At 51.6% G+C, this 21133-nt stretch overlaps 1 protein-coding gene across 1 annotated transcript; it reads left to right on the top strand.

Moving 5' to 3' along the window:
- The first annotated feature begins 4946 nt into the window (after positions 1–4946).
- CYP2S1 (cytochrome P450 family 2 subfamily S member 1) lies at positions 4947–18796 on the top strand. The gene is made up of 9 exons (XM_055248766.2): positions 4947–5169; positions 6271–6436; positions 9484–9633; positions 10180–10340; positions 10427–10606; positions 12627–12768; positions 14841–15028; positions 17211–17352; positions 17531–18796. Exons 1-9 carry the CDS (start codon positions 4993–4995, stop codon positions 17737–17739), a joined length of 1515 nt encoding a protein of 504 aa, XP_055104741.1. The 5' UTR covers positions 4947–4992; the 3' UTR covers positions 17740–18796.
- The last annotated feature ends 2337 nt before the right edge of the window (positions 18797–21133 follow it).

Genomic DNA, 21133 nt, shown 5'->3' with positions numbered 1-21133 from the left:
CAAATGATCCTCTCACCTCAGCCTCCTGAGTAGCTGGGACTACAGGCATGTGCGACCATGCCTGAATAATTTTTTTCTTTGGAGAGATGGGGTCTCACTATATTTCCCGCTATATTGAACTCCTGGGCTCAAGCGATCCTGCCTTTTTTGAGATAGAGTCTCGCCCTGTTGCCCAGGCTGGAGTGTATGATCTCAGCTCACTGCAACCTCTGCCTCCCGGGTCCAAGCGATTCTCCCGCCTCGGCCTCCTGAGTAGCTGGGATTACAGGTGCATGCCACCATGCCCGGCTAATTTTTGTATTTTTAGTAGAGATGGGGTTTCACCATATTCAGGCTGCTCTCGAACTCCTGACTTCATGATCCGCCTGCCTTGGCCTCCCAAAGTGCTGGGATTCCAGACGTGAGCCACTGTGCCCAGCAAGAACTTTTAAGTTTTCTTATCTATAGGATGTTGCAATCATCATCTTTAAACATCAGGCATGGAATCTTTATAGTCTTGCTATATATATACATATATATATATACCTTTTTTTTTTTTTTGACACTGAGTCTCACTTTATCGACCAGGCTGGAGTACAGTGGCACAATCTTGGCTCACTACGACCTCCACCTCCTGGGTTCAAGTGATTCTCCCGCCTCAGCCACCCAAGTGGCTGGGACTACAGGCGTGCACCACCACATCCAGTTAATTTTTTTTTTTTTTTTTTTTTTTTTGAGACGGAGTCTTGCTCTGTCGCCCAGGCTGGGGTGCAGTGGGGAGATCTTGGCTCACTGCAACCTACGCCTTGTGGGTTCAAACAAGCAATTCTCTGCCACAGCCTCCTGACTATCTGGGATTACAAGTGCCCACCACCACGCCTGGCTAATTTTTGTATTTTTAGTAGAGACGGGGTTTCACCATCTTGGCCAGGCTGGTCTTGAACTCCTGACCCCGTGATCCACCCACCTCGGTCTCCCAAAGTGCTGGGATTACAGGCGTGAGCCACCACGCCTGGCCGGTTTATTTTTATATTTTCTGTAGAGACAGGATTTCACCATGCTGGCTAGGCTGGTCTCAAACTCCGGACCTCAGGTGATCCACCCGCCTTGGCCACTGTGCCTGGTCAACAGTCTTTCTATTTTTATTCTAGGCTGGAGACCTTTGTCTCAAAAACAAAACGAGAATGCTCCCTGGAGTCTGTACTGATCCCTCTTCCCTCCCACCGTAGATTAGTTTTCTCCTTGCATTTAAAAAGACCTTTCTGGCTGGCATCCAGTGAATGAATTGTGGAGGAGGGGGAGAAGGAGAGAGGAAGCAGGTAGCTCAGTGGGGAGGCTACTGCAAAATCCTGGCAAGCAATGACAGTACCTTGGATCACGGCTGGTGTCAGTTGGATCAGGGTGGTAGGGAAAGGAGGAAATGGATAAATTTGGAATGTATTTGGAGGTAGAGCCAGCAGGATTTGCTGACAAATTGGGTTTAAAGTCAAAGAGAGAAATCAAGGTTAACCCTGACAAATAAAAACAGATGTGGTCTCAGGCGAGTAGAGACATTATGCAAAAAGACTATTGCAACAGGGGGAAAGATGGCTGCAAAAACAATGAACAAGACCAGAATCTGATAACCCAGAAGGGCGTGTTGTCTAATGAAACTAATTTTTTCCCTTCCTCCTATTTTTTTTTTTTCTTTTTTTTTGAGACGGAGTTTCACTCTTGTTGCCCAAGCTGGAGTGCAATGGCGCGATCTCAGCTCACTGCAACCTCCGCCTCCTGGGTTCAAGCGATTCTCCTGCCTCAGCCTCCCCGAGTAGCTGGGATTACAGGCATGCGCCACCACGCCTGGCTAATTTTGTGTTTTCAATAGAGACAGGGTTTCACCATGTTAGCCAGGCTGGTCTCAAACTCCTGACCTCAGGTGATCTGCCCACCTCGACCTCCCAAAGTGCTGGGATTACAGGCGTGAGACACCGTGCCCGGCCTCTCCTCCTATATTTTGTTGTCATCAGCAAGTGAAAAGATGGTGATACCTTTTACAGAGGTAAGGAAGGAGACAAGAGAAAGTATTCCCAGATGAGGTGGGAAGCTGGTAGAGCCCATTTTGCAGGAGGTGGGGGAATTGGGAATTCTTTTATATCCATGAAGTTTGAGATGTCTTAGCTCTCCCAGGAGTAGAACAGAGTGAGCAGATAGGCTCAAGGTTGGATTTGGGACGTCCTAGAAACCTTCCAGAACAAGGCAAAGGAGGAACTGAGAACTGGCATTTACTTCATAGTAAGAGCATATGAGCCTCCCCACCCCTCCTCCTTTGGCTTCAGGGCACCCCTGGAGTGTCAGAGGCTAGAATCAATGCTAGAGAAGACCACAGTCAAGGATTCCCCAGACTCCAGGGAGCACTCTGGCTATGCTTTTGAGAGAAAGGGCTCTGGACTAGAATACAAATTGCACGATTGCAGGCTGTGTGCAGTGGCTCATGCCTGTAATCCCAGCACTGTGGGAGGCCGAGGTGGGTAAATCGCCTGAGGTCAGTAGTTCGAGACCAGCCTGGCCAACATGGTGAAACCCAGACTCTACTAAAAATACAAAAGTTAGCTGGGAGTGGTGGTGGGCGCTTGTAATCCCAGCTACTCAGGAGGCTGAGGCAGGAGAATCACATGAACCCAGGAGGCAGAGATTGCAGTGAGCCAAGATCGTGCCACTGCACTCCAGCCTGGGAAACAGAGCGAGACCCTGTCTCAAAAAAAAAAAAAAAAAGGACTGTGAAAATTCTAAGAGTCTAATATTTTAAAACTCCAGCATATGCATGTCAAAGCTCATCTAATTATACACTTTTTTTTTTTTTTTTTTTGAGACGGAGTCTCTGTCGCCCAGGCTGGAGTGCAGTGGCGCAATCTCGGCTCACTGCAAGCTCCGCCTCCCGGGTTCACACCATTCTTCTGCCTCAGCCTCTCCGAGTAGCTGGGACTACAGGCGCCTGCCACCACGCCCGGCTAATTTTTTTGTATTTTTAGTAGAGACGGGGTTTCACCGTGGTCTCGATATCCTGACCTCGTGATCCGCCCGCCTCGGCCTCCCAAAGTGCTGGGATTACAAGCGTGAGCCACCGCGCCCGGCTAATTATACACTTAAGAGGTATGCATTTCATTGTATATAAGATACCTTGAGGAACAAAAAGTATCTGTAAACAAATACTGAACTCTAGCTACTGAAATGCATTCTGATGTATTTGGGAGTGAAGTGTACTGGTGTCTGCAACTGACTTTGAAATGCTTTAAAAAAAAATCAATGGATAGGCAAAATGAATAGATATGTAATGAAAAATGGGCCAGGCACAGTGGCTCATGCCTGTAATCCCAGCACTTCGGGAGGCTGAGAAGATCACCTGAGGTCAGGAGTTTGAGACCAACCTGGTCAACATGGCAAAAACCCCGTCTCTACTAAAAATACAAAAAATAGCCAGGCATGGTGGTGCACGCCTGTAATCGCAGCTACCTGAGAGGCTGAAGCAGGAGAATTGCTTGAACCTGGGAGGCGGAGGTTGCAATGAGCCGAGATTGCATGCCATTGCACTCTACTCTGGGCAACAGAGTGAGACTCTATCTCAAACAAAAAACAAACAAACAAAAAAAGAATAGATAGGTAACAAAGAAAGGATAATAAAATGGTGGAATCTGATGGGTATACAGGTGTTCACTGTATGTTTGAAATTTTAATATTTTTATAATAAAATATGAAATGAAAATGCAAAGCAAACTAAGTAACCGCCCTGCTGAAAACCCCTCCAGCTTCTGTTTGCAATAGAAATAAAATGCAGTCTTTTCTAAGACCTTGCAAGATGGCCCCTGCAGACTTCATGAATCTTATCTCCTAAATTCAATCTTTGAATTTATAAAAAATATTTATTGAGTGCCTACTGTGTGTCAGGCACTGCACTATATGCTGGGGATACAGCAGTGAACCAAACCTACAATAATTCCTACACAAATGGCTCTAACATTCTTCCTTCTCAAGAAGCCCATTCCCCTGGCAGGCCTTCTCACTTCCTGAAATTGTCTTCATCTCATCTTCATCTGCATGTAGATATGAGCTCAGGAAGGTCAGAGCCCTTCTCTCCATCGCTCATAGCTGCACCCTCGGGTCTAGAACAAGGTCTTGTTTATAGTGAGACCTCAATAACAATTAGTTGCCGAAATATTAGCTAACATCTATTTAGTGCTTGTTACATGTGCACCTGCGTCTGCTTTAAATGGTGTGCACAGATGTACTATTTAATACTGAAAACTAGCCCCATTTTACAAGGCTAACAGAGGCACAGAGGAATTAGGCTGTGAACTCAAGCAGTCTGGCTTCAGCCATCACCGTCCTAACCACTCTACAAACTGCCTCTAAATGAATGAATGAATGAATGACTCAATCATTCTAACTGGCCCAAGTCGAAATCTTAACTCTGCCACTCAGCCAAGTTGACCTGGGGCCAACCGATTTATCTCCCTGGACTTCAGATTTTCTATCCTTAAAGGTCAAGTCCTTCCTCTGGGTTCGTGAAGATGTAAAATGCTGGAGAAAATTGGCTCAAAGACACCCCATACACGCACGCACACACGAACCCACATCCGAACAATGAGGGAGGTAGGAGCTGGGGAGAGTGGCGCGGGGTCACCGCCAGATGCAGGGCGTGGCAACCTCCAGGCGGCCAAAGTCTCTGGCTTCCAGGTTCTTCTGTTTGCTTACTCCCTATCCGGGGGCCCAAGGCGCTGTCTCCGCCGCCCAAGCCCCGCGTAAACCTGGGTGACCTCGGAGACTTCCGTTGGAGCATGAGTTCCCGACATCAGGCGGCGGCGGTGGTCTGGGAGAAACCCGGCGGCGGGGAAATAAGCCTGCCCAGGAGGCAGGGGGCTGGGCTAACTGCCCCGCCCCGCGCCTGACTTCGTTGGGGAGGGAGACGCCCGGCTCCCGCCCCTAACTAGCCCAGCCGCGCGGAGCGCCTGGGAGAGGAGAAGGAGCCGACCTGCCGAGATGGAGGCGACCGGCACCTGGGCGCTGCTGCTGGCGCTGGCGCTGCTCCTGCTGCTGACGCTGGCGCTGTCTGGGACCCGGGCCCGAGGCCACCTGCCCCCCGGGCCCACGCCGCTACCACTGCTGGGAAACCTCCTGCAGCTACGGCCCGGGGCGCTGTATTCAGGGCTCATGCGGGTAAGGGGCTCTGGGGACGTCCTGGCTAGGGGCGGGGGGATCCCTGGGAGAGAAACCCGAGTGCCAGGGCGAAGGGCTTTTCGGGTATCCTAGAGAGGAGGCAGGGGCAGGGGTCCCAAGGCAAAGGGGCTGCAGCTGTCCTGGGGTTGGGGGCAGGAGCAGGTTGTCCAGGGCTGAGAAGGGGAGAGGTGCCCGGGAGAGAGGATCGTGGGGTGGGGGACCAGGGCTAGGAGGGGCAGAGACCTCTGCCTACAGAATCCTGGGAAGGTGATGGGCAGGGACCGAGGCTGAGAGAGACAGGAGTCCTCCAGCCGAGGAGAAGCTGATGCGGCTGGGCTTGTCCCAGAGGGAGAGGTAGCTGGAGCCATACAGGTGGGGCATGCTGAAGAGGGCACAAAGAAGAAAAGGGGGAGGCGCCCCTGCGGGGAGTTGGAGGCAGAGAAGAGGCTGGAGGGTTGCAGGCTCAGCGAGGGGGTCCCCCGAAGGAATCTGCCAGCAGAGAATGCAGGATGGGAGGATGGGTGGAGCTCAGCTGGGAGTTCCTGGGACGGGGGAGGAAGGAGAGCAAGAAAGAAGGCAGAGGCAGCCCCAGCCTTAGGGGATAGCAGGTGGGAGTGGGAAGAGGCCTGAAGTTTCCCATTCAGAAGGATTCTGCGTGACTTCAAGGACGTAGAAAAAAGGGTGAGGTCTTGGGGAAGAGATGGGGTGGATACTCAGCAGTGTCTGCTCCAGAGTTTCAGGGTTTTGTGGTGACTGAAAGGGGTGGCTGGATTTTTGGGGGGCAGGGAGGGCCCTAAGGAATTAGGGGAGACCCAAACTGCTTCTGGATTGCCCAGCGTCAGAGGTTAGGGTTCAGCAGGAAGCAAGGGAAAGGCAGGAAGTTGGGGGATGCCACTGAAGGATGTACTGGGGGAGGAGGCCCGGGAGTCTAGTGCAAAAAGAGAACTGAGCCTCAGCTATTTCTGCTGGGATGGGGGCAGATTCCTGGTAGAGGGTGTAGAAGCTAGACCCGGTGGCTCCTCAAGTGACAGGGGCCATGATGGAGACACCTTAGCTGGAAGAGGTCACAGCACCCTCCTCTTTCTTCCTCCCTGCCCCCAGCTGAGTAAGAAGTACGGACCGGTGTTCACCATCTACCTGGGACCCTGGCGGCCTGTGGTGGTCCTGGTTGGGCAGGAGGCTGTGCGGGAGGCCCTGGGAGGTCAGGCTGAGGAGTTCAGCGGCCGGGGAACCGTAGCGATGCTGGAACGGACTTTTGATGGCCATGGTAAGTCAAGGGCTGCTAGGCCTTCCGCTCACAGCCTGTCACCACTTACTGGTGTGTGACCTTCGCACATGGCTTAGTCCCTCTGTTTCCTCATCTGTAAAATGGAGTGATAACAGTGCCCATCTGCCGGGCACAGTGGCTTGTGCCTGAAATCCCAACACTTTGGGAGGCGGAGGTGGGCGGATCACTTGAGGTCAGGAGTTCGAGACCAGCCTGGCCAACATGGCGAAACCCTGTTTCTACTAAAAATATAAAAATTAGCTGGGCATGGTGGTGCGTACCTGTAATCCCAGATACTTGGGAGGCTGAGGCAGGAGAATCGCTTGAACCCGGGGGGCAGAGGTTGCAGTGAACCAAGATCGTGCCACTGCATTCCAGTCTGGGCAACAGAGTGAGCCTCCATCTCAAACAAACAAAAAGCAGTGCCCATCATGTAGGATTGAGTGATTGAGTGAGGACTAAGCCTTGTGCAAAGTGAGCAGTCACTAATCACCAGGTTGTAGTATCAGTGATAACCATCAATGATCCAGGTAAAGCCCTGAGGGTTCAGAAAGATGCCGGAGCGCTTTCAAGGTGCTGGGGATTGGTGGGCAAGCCCTCGATTAATAGAAACAGTTCTCTGTGTTACAACAGAAAGCAGGAGGCCCATGCTGGGTGCTGCCAGGAACTCAGTAGTGACTACGACAGCACTGGTGCTGCTTCCCCAGTGCACCTATGCCAGTGGGGAAACAGACTCACCACACAGTGCCAGTCCAGAGTGGTCAGGGCCAAGATGGGGAAGCACGGGGAGAAAGGTCAGAGTGGGATGGGGAGGGGTCAGGGCAAGAGGGGTCAGGGCCAGGCTGAGGGAAGCCCTGGGACTATAGGAATTTAAAGGAGGTACCTGACCCGGCTTGTTTGGTGAGGGAGATTCAGGAAGTCTTCCTGGAAGAGAGGCTGTCGGAGCTGAGACTCATAAGATGGGTGGGGAGGGTGTTCCAGGCAGAAAGACCAGCACCTACAAAAGCATGACTTTGAGAGAAGCATTCATCCATTCAACTGATGAATTTTCAGGCTGGGCACGGTGGCTCACGCCTGTAATCCCAGCACTTCGGGTGGCTGACTTGAGCCTAGGCATTTGTGATAAGCCTGGGCAACATGGTGAGATCCTGCCTCCACAAAACAAACAAACAAGTGAAAAATCATTGTACCTGGTCCTGTACTGAGTACCAGGTACATAGAAATGACTCAGGCAGATATGGAGTCCTCTCCGACTGTGGGAGAGGCAGGCTTGTACTGCAGTAAGACAATAGAGGGAGGGAATATAATTCTAAAATGAGAGGTACAGATCTGAGAGCAAACACAGGGCACAGGCATACGTACAAGGGTAAAGAGGGAATCAGGGAAGGCTTCTCAGAGGAGGTGACATTTGAGCCAGGACATGAAAGATGAACAAGTTAGTTCACCAAGGATGGGATGGAAAGGGGTGAGAGTGATGGAGGCAGAGGGAACTGCAGGATCATAGGCCTAGACAGGGGATCCTGACCCCCTTGAGGAAGTGAGAAAAGACCAGCGCAGTCATAGTGGGTTAAGTAACAAAACTGAGAATCCAGGGAAATCCCTGGTCATGCAGGGCCTGTGAGTCACGCCAGAGTGTTTGGGCTTTTGTTTTTCCTGGGAGCAGTCGATTTTAAGCAGGGAACATCTGTATTCGGAGTTGGGAAGATCCTGTGGTTGCTGCCTGAAGGGGATGAAACTGGAGGCTAGGAGCCCAGGGTGATAGGGAGGATCCAGGGTGATGGGGAGGCTGGGAGGTCCAGGGTGATGGACCAGGGCTGGGGCCAGGGGATGGGGAGGAAGGAGTAATTGGGAGAGGCCTGGGGCTCTGACCAAGGAATGGATGGTGGGCTGAAACAGGGAGAGGAGAGATGCTGAGGCCACTTTGGAACACAGTAGGGCAAGGACAGGAGACACTCAAGGGGAGGTGCCCAAGAGACCACGACAGGCTGGCATTGGACAGGGAGGGTCTGTCTGGAGCACCTGCTTGGATAAGGGAGGAAAATGGTGCAGTTCCATCCTCTTCCCTCTCTGTTCAACCTCCAAACTACATGGGGCACAGAACCCAGTGGGACTCCATAAATGATGGGATGGGTGGATGGAAGGAAGGAAGGAGGAAAGAACTCTTCATTCATCCTGGTTATTTACAGAACACGCCAGGTGCGGTGCTCACGCCTGCCATTCTGGCACTTTGGGAGGCTGAGGCGGGTGGATTACCTCAGGTCAGGAGTTCAAGACCAGCCTAGACAACATAGAGAGACCCCATCTCTACTAAAGATATAAAAATTAGCTGGGCATAGTGGCATATGCCTGTAATCCCAGCCAGTTGGGAATCTGAGAATCGCTTGAACCTGGGAGGCAGAGGTTGCAGTGAGCTGAGATTGTGCCATTGCACTCCAGCCTGGGCGACAGAGCAAGACCTCATCTCGATAATAATAATAATTACAAAACAGAAGGAGCCTGGGTCATCCCAGCTACCTACTTTTCAGGAGAATGTACTCCCTTACCCAAGGGCAAAGGATGGGAGAACCAGTTTGATTATGCATTTATTGAGCACCTACTGAGTCCTCATCCCTGGGCTAGGCTGGAATGGACTCAGATGGAGCCTGAAGAGTCCCCCTCAGGGAACCTCACTAGAAAGAAGGAGGAATCGGCCGGGCGCGGTGGCTCACGCCTGTAATCCCAACACTTTGGGAGGCTGAGGCGGGCGGATCACGAGGTCAGGAGATCGAGACCATTCTGGCTAACACAGTGAAACCCCATCTCTACTAAAAATACAAAAAATTAGCTGGGCGTGGTGGCGGGCGCCTGTAGTCCCAGCTACTCAGGAGGCTGAGGCAGGAGAATTGCTTGAATCCGGGAAGCAGAGGTTACAGTGAGACAAGATCACGCCACTGCCCTCCAGCCTGGGCAACAGAGTGAGACTCCGTCTCAAAAAAAAAAAGAAAGAAAGGAAGGAGGGGGAATTGGGAGAGGGGCCGGTCCCTCTTTGAGTCTACCCTTCTGCGCAGGGGTTTTCTTCTCCAACGGGGAGCGGTGGAGGCAGCTGAGGAAGTTTACCATGCTTGCTCTGCGAGACCTGGGCATGGGGAAGCGAGAAGGCGAGGAGCTGATCCAGGCGGAGGCCCGGTGTCTGCTGGAGGCATTCCAGGAGACAGAAGGTCAGCACGGCGGGGGGGTCACCCCAGGGTCTCCAGCCGAGTGAAAGGGAAAACTCTCCTACTGTGGCTGGGGGTGGCCCCAACCCAGCTCCTGGAATGGGCAATGGGCGGGAGGGGAAGCCTTGAGCTCTAGGGCTGGGCTGGGGGCTCTGTTCACCGCCACCTTCTGTCTCTGTCCCACTGTCTCTCCCAGGCTGTCATGACATCTCTCTGTGTGTCCCTGGTGCTATCATCCCATTCTTCCTGGGTCTCCATCTCTCTCTCTCTGTCTCTTTTCTTTCTCTCTCCTTTCCTCTATTTTTCGAGCCCTAAGTCTATCTCTGTTTCTGTCTCCCTGTCTGTGCGATGGTCACTCTGTTTCTTTCTCCCTGTCCGTTTCTCTGTCCCTATCTGTCTGTCTCCTTTGCCTGTTTAGCTCTCTCCCTGCGCTGTCCATCTATCTGTCTTTCCCTGCCTCCCTGTCTCTCTCTGGTTGGCTTCAGCCCCAACCTGCTCCTCTCTGCCTGGCTCCATCACAGCCTACCTCCCTGCCCCCATTCCCCCCAGGACGCCCATTCGATCCCTCCCTGCTGCTGGCCCAGGCCACCTCCAACGTAGTCTGCTCCCTCCTCTTTGGCCTCCGCTTCTCCTATGAGGATAAGGAGTTCCAGGCCGTGGTCCGGGCAGCTGGTGGTACCCTGCTGGGAGTCAGCTCCCGGGGGGGTCAGGTGAGTGGGTGGGACCCCTCTCCATCTACCTTCCCTGAAGGTTCCTGCCCAGGTCCCATGAGAACTAGCTGCCCTTCTCCCCACAGACCTACGAGATGTTCTCCTGGTTCCTGCGGCCCCTGCCAGGCCCCCACAAGCAGCTCCTCCACCACATCAGCACCTTGGCTGCCTTCACAGTCCAGCAGGTGCAGCAGCACCAGGGGAACCTGGATGCTTCGGTCCCCGCATGTGACCTTGTCGATGCCTTCCTGCTGAAGATGGCACAGGTGCGGGAAGGGTGCAGGGACCCCCTCTCTGAATGGGTGTGGTGACCTGGCAAGTCCCCAGCTAGGTGTCCCTGGGGACCTTGATTGGGTTCCTCTCTCTTTCTCTCTCTGCATGTCTCTGTGAGTATGAGTGTCTCTGTGCATGTGTGTGCATCCCTTCTCTGCACATCTGTCTGTCCCTTTCAGGGCGTTGCTCTCACTGCCTTTCCCGCCCCCCACCTGGGCATTTGTGCTGGGCTCTCTGTCTCTCCAGCATCTCTCCTCTTTCTCCCTCCCACCTTGGCCCTTGTGTTCAGGCCCCATGCCCAGGGCCCTACACCAGCAATCCCCAGGATCACTTCATCCCGTCCCCTGCAGCCACCCCAGACTTTTATGTAAATTCACAATTTTATGTGAATTACAGTCATTTATTAGGAAGCCTTGCAATATCAAGTTATGTTAATAAAGTCCACTTTATTAATTATATGAGAACAATATTTCTTTTCCTTTTTTTTTTCTTTTCTTTTTAAAGAGACAGGATCTCTTTCTGTTGCCCAGGCTGGAGTACAGTTGCAAAATCATAGCTCACTGCAACCTTGAACTCCTGGGCTCAAGCAATCCTCCTGACTCAGGCTCCTGAGTAGCTGGGACAACAGGTGTGCACCACCACACCTGGCTAAAATTTTTTTTTTTTTTCTTTGTAGAGATGGACTCTCACTATGTTACCCAGGCTGGTCTTGAATTCCTGGGCTCACGTAATCCTACTGCTGCCTTGAACTCCCAAATTGCTGGGACTATAGGCCTAAGACACCATGCCCTATAAGTAAACTAGAATTAAGGTGACTCCTAAGGAAATAAATAGTTTTTAATTGTATGAGCTTTGGAAGAATGGGGACACATTCTTTAATTAAATGCAGCCTACCTGTTTGTGGAGAAAGAAGAATTTTTCTTAGCCCTATTGTTCCATTTCTTTTCTCTTTTATTGAATTTTTTTTTAGTTTTAACTATAGTAAAATACACATAACATTTACCATCTTAACCATTTTTAGGTATACAGTACAGTAGTGTTACGTACATTCACACTGTTATGCAATCAGTCTGCAGAACTCTTCATGTTGCAAAGCTGAAACTCTATACCCATTAAACAACTGCCTGTTCCTCCCTCCCCCAACCCCTGGCAAACACCTTTTTTTTTTTTTTTGAGACGGAGTCTCGCTCTGTCACCAAGGCTAGAGTGCAGTGGCTCGATCTCGGCTCACTGCAAGCTCCGCCTCCCGGGTTCATGCCATTCTCCTGCCTCAGCCTTCCGAGCAGCTGAGACTACAGGCGCCTGTCACCACGCCTGGCTAATTTTTTGTATTTTTAGTAGAGATGGAGTTTCACTGTGTTAGCCAGGCTGATCTCAAACTCCTGGCCTCAAGTGATCCACCTGCCTCAGCCTCCCAAAGTGCTAGGACTACAGGCATGAGCCACTGTGCCTGGCCAGGAAGTAGACTCTTGATATTAGTTCTCTCTGTTTGAAATGTTTTTAAAAATGAAAGAGAATGACTACTAACAAAAACACAGAAAGTTATAAGGGTTGATGAAGATGTGGAGACTTTGAAACCCATGTACACCATTGGTGGGAATGTGAAATGATGCAGCCCTGTGGAAAATGGTACACCAGTTACCTGAGGTCAGGAGTTTGAAACCAGCCTGGCCAACATGCAGAAACCCCGTCTCCATTAAACGTACAAAAATTAGCCAGGCGTGGTGGTGCACACCTGTAATCCCAGCTACTCGGGAGGCTGAGGCAGGAGAATTGCTTGAACCCAGGAGGCGGAGGTTGCAGTGAGCCGAGATCGTGCCACTGCACTCAGCCTGGGCAACAAAGCAAGACTCTGTCTCCAAAAAAAAAAGTCTACTTCCCAACCTTCCCAAAAATTTATCTAAACCCCGTGACAAAACTTTAACTTGTGTTGCTGACCCCAGGCTTGGCTGTTCTGGACATTTACTTCCCGAAGGCTGTGTTCTCTCAGCCCATCTGCCTGGTTTTTTTCAGGAGGAACAAAACCGAGACACAGAGTTCACCAACAAGAACATGCTGATGACAGTCATTTATTTGCTGTTCGCTGGGACGATGACGGTCAGCGCCACAGTCGGCTATACCCTCCTGCTCCTGATGAAATACCCTCATGTCCAAAGTAAGAGCCTTTTCCACTTGCCAGGCCTTGGGAACAGAAGTCAGGGTTCCAGGCTGAGCAAGGTGGTTCATGCCTATAATCCCAGCACTTTGGGAGGCTGAAGTGGGCTGATCACCTGAGAACAGGAGTTTAAGACCAGCCTGGCCAACATAGTGAAACCCCATCTCTACTGAAAATACAAAAATTAGCGGGCGTGGTGGCATGCACCTGTAATCCCAGCACTCGGACGGCTGAGGAATGAGAATTGCTCGAGCCCAGGAGGTAGAAGTTGCAATGAGCTGACATCACACCACTGCACTCCAGCCTGGGTGACAGAGCGAGACACCGTTTCAAAAAAAAAAAAAGAGAGTTCTAGAGGGAGAGTGGGTGGGCCAAGCAGACAGGCTGAGTTAGATCTTTGAGGCATCGATAAGCATGGCGTTTGAGATGTCGAGGAGCCAGAAGAGGTTCAGGAGTTGCTGATTGCAGTATGAGGCATAGTGAAAGACAAGGCGGGTGTCTGTGGGCCTCGTCGCCTTAGTGATACATTAGGTGCCTTATCTTGAGCCATGGGGAGCAATGGAATGACTTTGAGCAGGGGAGGGCAAGGTCAAATTGGTTTTTTATTTTTATTTTTTATTTTTTTGTGGGGGATAGACTCTCACTCTGTTGCTCAGGCTGGGGTGCAGTAGTGCGATCTCAGCCCACTGCAACCTCCAGCCTCCTGGGTTCAAGCAATTCTCCTGCCTCAGCCTCCTGAGTAGCTAGGGTTACAAGCGTGCACCACCACGCCCAGCTAACTTTTGTATGTTTAGTAGAGACGGGTTTCCCCATGTTGGCCAGGCTGGTCCCGAGCTCCTGACCTCAAGTGATCTGCCCACCTCGGCCTCCCAAAGTGCTGGGATTACAGGCATGACCCAAGGCGCCCAGCCCAACTCCAGCATTTTAGGGTCAGGCAGCTGCTGTGAGCCATGGGGATGGGCTGACCTGGAATATGGGAGTTGAGGTCCTGGTAGTGTTGCAGGAGTGGAACCAGCTGTGACTTCAGCAGTGACTTGGATTCTCTGAGTCTCAGTTTCCTCACCTAGGAAATGGGGATAGATAACAATACCTACCTCACAAGGGTGCTATGGGAATTAAGAAAGTGTGGATGAGCCAGGCATGGTGGCTTATGCCTGTAATCCCAGCACTTTGGGAGGCTGAGGTGGGAGGATCACTTGAGGCTAGGAGTTCAAGATCAGCCTGGGCAACATGATGAGGCCCTGTATCTACCAAAAATAGAAAAATTAGCTGGGCGTGGTGGTGCGTGCCTGTGGTCATAGCTACTCAGGAGACTGAGGTGGAAGGATCACTTGAGCCCAGGAGGTGAGGTGAAGGCTATTACAGTGAGCTGTCATTGTACTACTGTACCAGCCTGGGCAACAGAGTAAGACCCGTCTCAAAGAAAAAAGAGAGAGAGAGAAGGCCGGGTACGGTGGCTCACATCTGTAATCCCAGCACTTTGGGAGGCCAAGGCAGGTGGATCACCTGAGGTCAGGAGTTCGAGACCAGCCTGGCTAACATGGTGAAACCCTGTCTCTACTGAAAATACAAAAATGAGCTGGGCATGATGGCAGGCGTCTGTAGTCCCAGCTACTCGGGAGGCTGAGGTGGGAGAATCTCCTAAACCTGGGAGGCGGAGTTACAGTGAGCCAGGATTGTGCCGCTGCACTCCAGCCTGGGTGACAGAGCATGTAATCCCAGCTACTCAGGAGGCTGAGGCAGGAGAATCGCTTGAATCCAGGAGGCAGAGGTTGTGGTGAGCTGAGATCGCACCATTGCACTCCAGCCTGCGCAACAAGAGAAAAACTCTGTCGCAAAAAAAAAAAAATAAAATGAAATGAAATAAAATAAAATAAGAGAGAGAGAGAGAAGATAGATGGAACACCCAACACACGAGATGTGTGGTCTTTGGGCTCAGTGAGGGCTGGGGGACCACTCCTCCCCACCTGTCAGCCTCACCCCAAACTACAGCTATGCAAGCAGATGGACTTCTCAGAGGAGGATCCCTGGGCCCTACCCCCGTCTGACTCCCGCCCTCCTCTTGCTTGCAGAGCGGGTACGTGAGGAGCTGAATCGGGAGCTGGGGGCTGGCCAGGCACCAAGCCTAGGGGACCGTACCCGCCTCCCTTACACCGACGCGGTTCTGCATGAGGCGCAGCGGCTGCTGGCGCTGGTGCCCATGGGAATACCCCGCACCCTCATGCGGACCACCCGCTTCCGAGGGTACACCCTGCCCCAGGTGGGTATGCGTACGGCTGCCGCCCATGGTTCTCTGGCTTGGGGCCTGAGCCCAGGTGGGTTGCTGTCAGTGTCTCCCTGACTTTTTCTTGATCTTAGTGTCTCTCTCTCTCTCTCTATCTCCCTCTCTCTCTCTGTCTCTGTCTTCCTCCTCCACTCCTAACCCCCTGCATCTTTCTCCTCCTTCTTTCTCTGACACCCCCTCCCTTTCTGCATATTTTTTTTCTTTTTTTGAGACAGAGTCTTGCACTGTTGCCCTGGCTGGAGTGCAATGGCGTGATCTCGGCTCACTGCAACCTCCGCCTCCCAGGTTCAAGCGATTCTCCTGCCTCACCCTCCCGAGTACCTGGGATTACAGGTGCCCACCACCACGCCCGGCTAATTTTTTGTGTTTTTAGTAGAGACGGGGTTTCATTATATTGGTCAGGCTGGTCTTGAACTCCTGACCTTGTAATCTGCCCACTTCGGCCTCCCAAAGTGCTGGGATTACAGGTGTGAGCCACCGCACCCAGCCACGCTTTCTGCATCTTTTAACTCTTTCTGTTTCTTTTTGATTTGTGTTGTCTTGCCCTTTGACTCTATCTCTGGGCCCCATCTGCCCCACAGATCCCCTAATTCTACCTCCTTCCAAGGTGGTTGGGACAATCGAATGAGGTAACATACAGAGAAGCAGTTTGAAAACTGAGGAGCAAGTCCAGGACTAAGGGAAGCCCTCTTGACCCTTAGCCCCTGTTGCAGACGCATTCTCTCCTCTGTCTCTCTCCCTCAATCTCAGTGCCTTTCACTAGAGAGCAGCTCCAATGCAGAACCAAAAGGGGGCGATGTTTCCCCAGAAACCCCAGTAGTTTAGTGCAAGCAGCTCCCTCCTCCACCTTCACTGCAGAATCAAACCTATGGCAGTTAGGATCCAGTGCTGTTATGCCGCTATTTTCTTTTTCTTCTTCTTTTTTTTTTTTTCTGAGATGGAGTCTTGCTCTGTTGCCCAGACTGGAGTGCAGTGGCACAATCTCGGCTCACTGCAACCTCCGCCTCCCAGGTTCAAGCAATTCTCTTGCCTCAGCGTCCTGGGTAGCTGGGATTACAGGTGTATGCCACCACACCCGGCTAATTTTTGTCTTTTTAGTAGAAATGGGGTTTCACCATGTTGGTCAGGCTGGTCTCAAACTCCTGACCTCATGATCTGCCTGTCTCGGCCTCCTAAAGTGCTGGGATTACAGGCGTGAGCCACTGCACCCGGCCTACCCCCTCCTGTTTTGTAGATGGGGCCTTGGGCAAATCACTTCCCCCTCTGAACCTCAATATATCCCTCCTCTACATTAGAAACAATAATAGTATCAACTTGAAGCTGTAAGATAATGCTTCTACAACAAACACCAACTCAGCTCTTGGGAACCCGTCCTGTGTACCAGGCAGCAACGATTTAATCATGACAATGACAGGTATCCAGGCTTCAGGACCTGCTCTGCACCCGCGGTTATTCTGAATGCTTTGCATATCTATTATCTCATTTAATCTTTAAAGCAACCCTGTACCATTATCATGCCCATCTTACAGATAAGGAAACTGAGAGCTTAAAGGTTTTTAGAGGATTTGCCAAGGTCGCCCAGCCTGCAAATAGTAGAGGCAGGATTTGAACTCAGAGCCTATGACTTAACTACTATTCTTTGCCTCTCTTTCTTTCTTTCTTCCTTTCTTCCTTTCTTCCTTCCTCCCTTCCTCCCTTCCTCTCTTCCTCTCTTTCTCTCTTTCTCTCTTTCTTTCTTTCTTGACAGGGTCTCTCTTTGTCTCCCAGGCTGGGGTGCAGTGGTACAAGCATAGCTCACGGCAGCCTTGAACTCCTAGGCTCAAGTGATCCTCCCACCTCAGCCTCCTGAGCAGCTGGGACTACGGGCTCATGCCACCATGCCTGGCTAATTTTTTAATTTTTCATAGAGACAAGGTCTTGTTATATTGCTCAGGCTGGTCTCAAACTCCTGGGCTCAAACGCTTCTCTCATCTCAGCCTCCCACATGGCTGGGATTGCAGGCATGAGCCACTGCACGCCACTCAACACTCCACAAATGTTGATGCCATTATGTTTTGTGAACCAGTGTCCCTGGCACCCCAGACTTGTACTCCACACTCGAGGACCAAATAGACTGGGGTTGGAAGGGGTTTATAGTTTGATTATTATTTCCCCTCAGGGCACGGAGGTCTTCCCCCTCCTTGGCTCCATCCTGCATGACCCCAACATCTTCAAGCACCCAGAAGAGTTCAACCCAGACCGTTTCCTGGATGCAGATGGACGGTTCAGGAAGCATGAGGCGTTCCTGCCCTTCTCCTTAGGTATCTGCTGCAGCCCTGGGTATCACAAGCAGGTGCTGGCAAACTCCAGGCATCTGTGCCAGCTGGGGGCACCCTTCTGCACCCTGGGCTTACTGTTGGCCCCTCTACCTGCTGTTCTCCCCATGGGCCTGGGCGTGAGGAGGACTGGCTCAGCCCTGTCTCTCTCTCTCCTCACCAGGGAAGCGTGTCTGCCTTGGAGAGGGCCTGGCAAAAGCGGAGCTCTTCCTCTTCTTCACCACCATCCTACAAGCCTTCTCCCTGGAGAGCCCGTGCCCGCCAGGCACCCTGAGCCTCAAGCCCACCATCAGTGGCCTTTTCAACATCCCCCCAGCCTTCCAGCTGCAAGTCCGTCCCACTGACCTTCACTCCATCACGCAGACCAGATGAAGGAAGGCGACTTGGAAGTGGTGGGCGCCCGGGACCCTCACTTGGGGCATGGACAGCCCCAAATGGGCATGGACAGGGTTAATGTCTCCAGAGTGTACACTGCAGGCAGCCGCATTTACACACCTGCAGCTGTTTTCCGGAGTCTGTCCCACGGCCCACACACTCACTTGACTCATGCTGCTAAGATGCACAACCACACACCCATACACAACTACAAGGGCCAAAAAGCAACTGATGCGTTAGCTTTCCACAGACATAAATATAGTCCATCTGCAATCACAAGCACATAGCCAGCTAACCCACCAACTCCCCTGGATCTGCAACCCACACGTGGGAGTCTGGCTGTCACCTTCACAAGCCACAGAAACAGCCACACATGTTCACAGCTCACACACCCTCTCCATTCATCAAACTTCTCAGTGTCCCTGTCTCTGGTGCCTGGCACAGGGAACAGCATGCCCCCTCCAGGGTCATGCCACCGAGAGACTGTCACTGTCTATGGCCCCGACTCGCACTCCCTCTCGTGGCTGCACCACTCTCCCGGCCTGTGACCACCGATGTCCACACACCCCCGACCACTGGTCCACACAGCTACCCACGTACGACATCATCCTGGCTCCCCAGAGTATCTTCCCACTGAGACACGCTGCTCCCACGGAGGCACAGTCCCCAGCCACCTCTGCAACTGCAGCCCTCAGTCACCCCTTTTTAAGCACCCTGATTCTACCAAATGCAAACACATCTGGGTCTGCAATTATGCACAGACTTTGGACATACGAGGACCCTCAGACCAGAGGAACACCCGCCCAACCCCAACACGTGCTTATGTAACCATGTGGAAAGCAGCCCCTGCTGCCCCTCCACACACATGTACACACTCACTGATCTACAGCCCCTATTCAGCGTCAGAGTCCCCACTAGACCCAGTGGAAGGGGTTAGAGAACAAGTAGGGGCCAGTTTCCAATTCACCCTGTCAGGGAGTGAGCCGGATCTGACGTTCCTTGTGACTTAAGGGTCTGGCTTGGGAATTAAAGTTTGTTTCTGGCCTTTAGCCTACTGCGTGTGTGACCCGTGTCAGTCACTGTGAGTAAGGGGTGGGGACAGGGGAGTCCACCCCTCCCCTGAGGCTGGGCGGGAGCTGAAAAACATGGCCACCGCCCGCCCTGGCTGTTGACATCAGGACCAGATGTGGAGCTGGGAGGAGGGGCAGGACTGGGGACGCCCTGGGCCTCATTTCCAAAAAGGGCCAAGGTGTCCGGCGGTGGGAAGCGGGCAAGGAGAGGGTAACACAAGCTGGACTGTGGATCTTGGGGGCTTCCTCAGCCAGGGAAAGCCTGAAGCCAACTAGATCCAGACCCTACAGACTCTTCAAACTTGAAAGCATAAGAACTCTTCAAACTTGAGCACAGGAACTAGCTTGCAACACAGACTCTAAGCCCACTCCCACTTCTTCCACCTTTTTCTCTTGCCTCTCCTTCACAAGGAAACCAGAGGCATTTGTAAATTTCTTTTTTTTTTTTTTTTTTTTTTTGAGACAGGGTCTCACTCTGTCACCCAGGCTGGAGTGCAGTGGTGTGATCTTGGCTCACTGCAGCCTCCGCCTCCGGGTTCAAGCAATTCTCCTGCCTCAGCCTCCTAAGTAGCTGGGATTACAGGCACCCGCCACCACGCCCGGCTAATTTTTGTATTTTTAGTAGAGATGGGGTTTCACCATGTTGGCCAGGCTGGTCTTGAACTCCTGACCTCAGATAATCTGCCCGCCTCTGCCTCCCAAAGTGCTGGGATTACAGGCATGAGTCGCTGCTAGATAAATTTCTTATCTAGTAAAGAAGTTTGCAAACATACAAAGTAGAAAGATACAGTGAGCCCCCAGGTGCCCATCACCAAGCCTCATTTCAATAGTCATCAACTTTCTGCAGCTTTTACTTCATCTATATCCTTTTCTGCCTCTTTTTTTTTTTTTTTTTTTTTTGAGATGGGGTTTTGCTTTGTTGCCCAAGCTGGGGTGCAGTAGCATGATCATAGTTCACTGTGGCCTCGGACTCCTAGGCTCAAGTGATCCTCCCGCCTTGGCCTCCAAGCAGCTGGGACTACAGATGTGTGCCACCTGGCTAAATTTCTTATTTTTATTTTTTATAGAGAAAGTCTCACTATACAGCCCATCCTGGTCTCAAATTCCAGGCCTCAAGGGTTTCCATCCCAGCCTCCCATCAAGTGCTGGGATTATAGGTGTGAGTCACTGCACCCTGCCCTGATATTTTTATTTTATCTATTGCTTTTTATTTACTTATTTATCTTTTTTTTTTTTTTGAGACAGAGTCTCACTCTGTTGCCCATGCTGGAGTGCAGTGGCACCATCTCGGCTCACTGTAACCTCCACCTCTTAGGTTCAAGTAGTTCTCCTGCCTTGACCTCCCGAGTAGCTGGAATTACAGGCACCTGCCACCAAGCCTGGCTAATTTTTGTATTTGTAGTAGAGATAGGGTTTTGCCATGTTGGCCAGGCTGGTCTCGAACTCCTAACCTCAGATGATCTGCCCACCTTGGCCTCCCAAAGTGCTGGGATTACTAGTGTGAGCCACTGTGCCCGGCCACCTATTGCTTTTTAAAGATTTATTATTATTATTATTATTATTTTATTTGAGACGGAGTTGCGCTCTTGTTGCCCAGGCTGGAGTGCAATGGCGTGATCTCAGCTCACCGCAACCTCCGCCTCCCAGGTTCAAGTGATTCTCCTGCCTCAGCATCCCTAGTAGCTGGGATTACAGGCATGCGCCACCAGGTCCAGCTAATTTTGTATTTTTAGTAGAGACGAGGTTTCTCCAGGTTGGTCAGGTTGGTCTCAAACTCCCAACCTCAGGTGATCCGCCCGTCTCGGCCTCCCAAAGTGCTGGGATTACAGGTGTGAGCCACCGCGCCTGGCCTTAAAGATTATTTTAAGGCAAATTACAGAAAGTAATTTAATACACATTTCTGAGAGTTAAGTACATTTTTGCCCTTGTCATTTTATGAGGACAGTTTTCTTTTCTTTTTCTTTTCTTTTTTTTTTTTTTTTTTTTTTGAGAAGGAGTCTCGCTGTGTCTCCCAGGCTGGAGTGCAGTGGCACCATCTTGGCTCACAGCAAGCTCTGCCTCCCGGGTTCACGCCATTCTCCTGCCTCAGCCTCCCGAGTAGCTGGGACTACAGGCGCCCGCCACCACGCCCGGCTAATTTTTTTGTATTTTTTTTTTAGTAGAGACGGGGTTTCACCGTGTTAGCCAGGATGGTCTCAATCTCCTGACCTCGTGATCCGCCTGCCTGGGCCTCCCAAAGTACTGGGATTACAGGCGTGAGCCACTGCGCCCAGCCGAGGACTGTTTTCTTTTTTTTTTTTTTTTTTTTTTTTTGAGATGGA

This window comes from Symphalangus syndactylus, chromosome 17 (genome assembly GCF_028878055.3).
Source record: "Symphalangus syndactylus isolate Jambi chromosome 17, NHGRI_mSymSyn1-v2.1_pri, whole genome shotgun sequence".
Classification (NCBI taxonomy): domain Eukaryota; kingdom Metazoa; phylum Chordata; class Mammalia; order Primates; family Hylobatidae; genus Symphalangus; species Symphalangus syndactylus.
The sequence above is the reverse complement of the archived record's forward strand: the minus strand, read 5'-3'. Positions and strand labels throughout refer to the sequence as shown.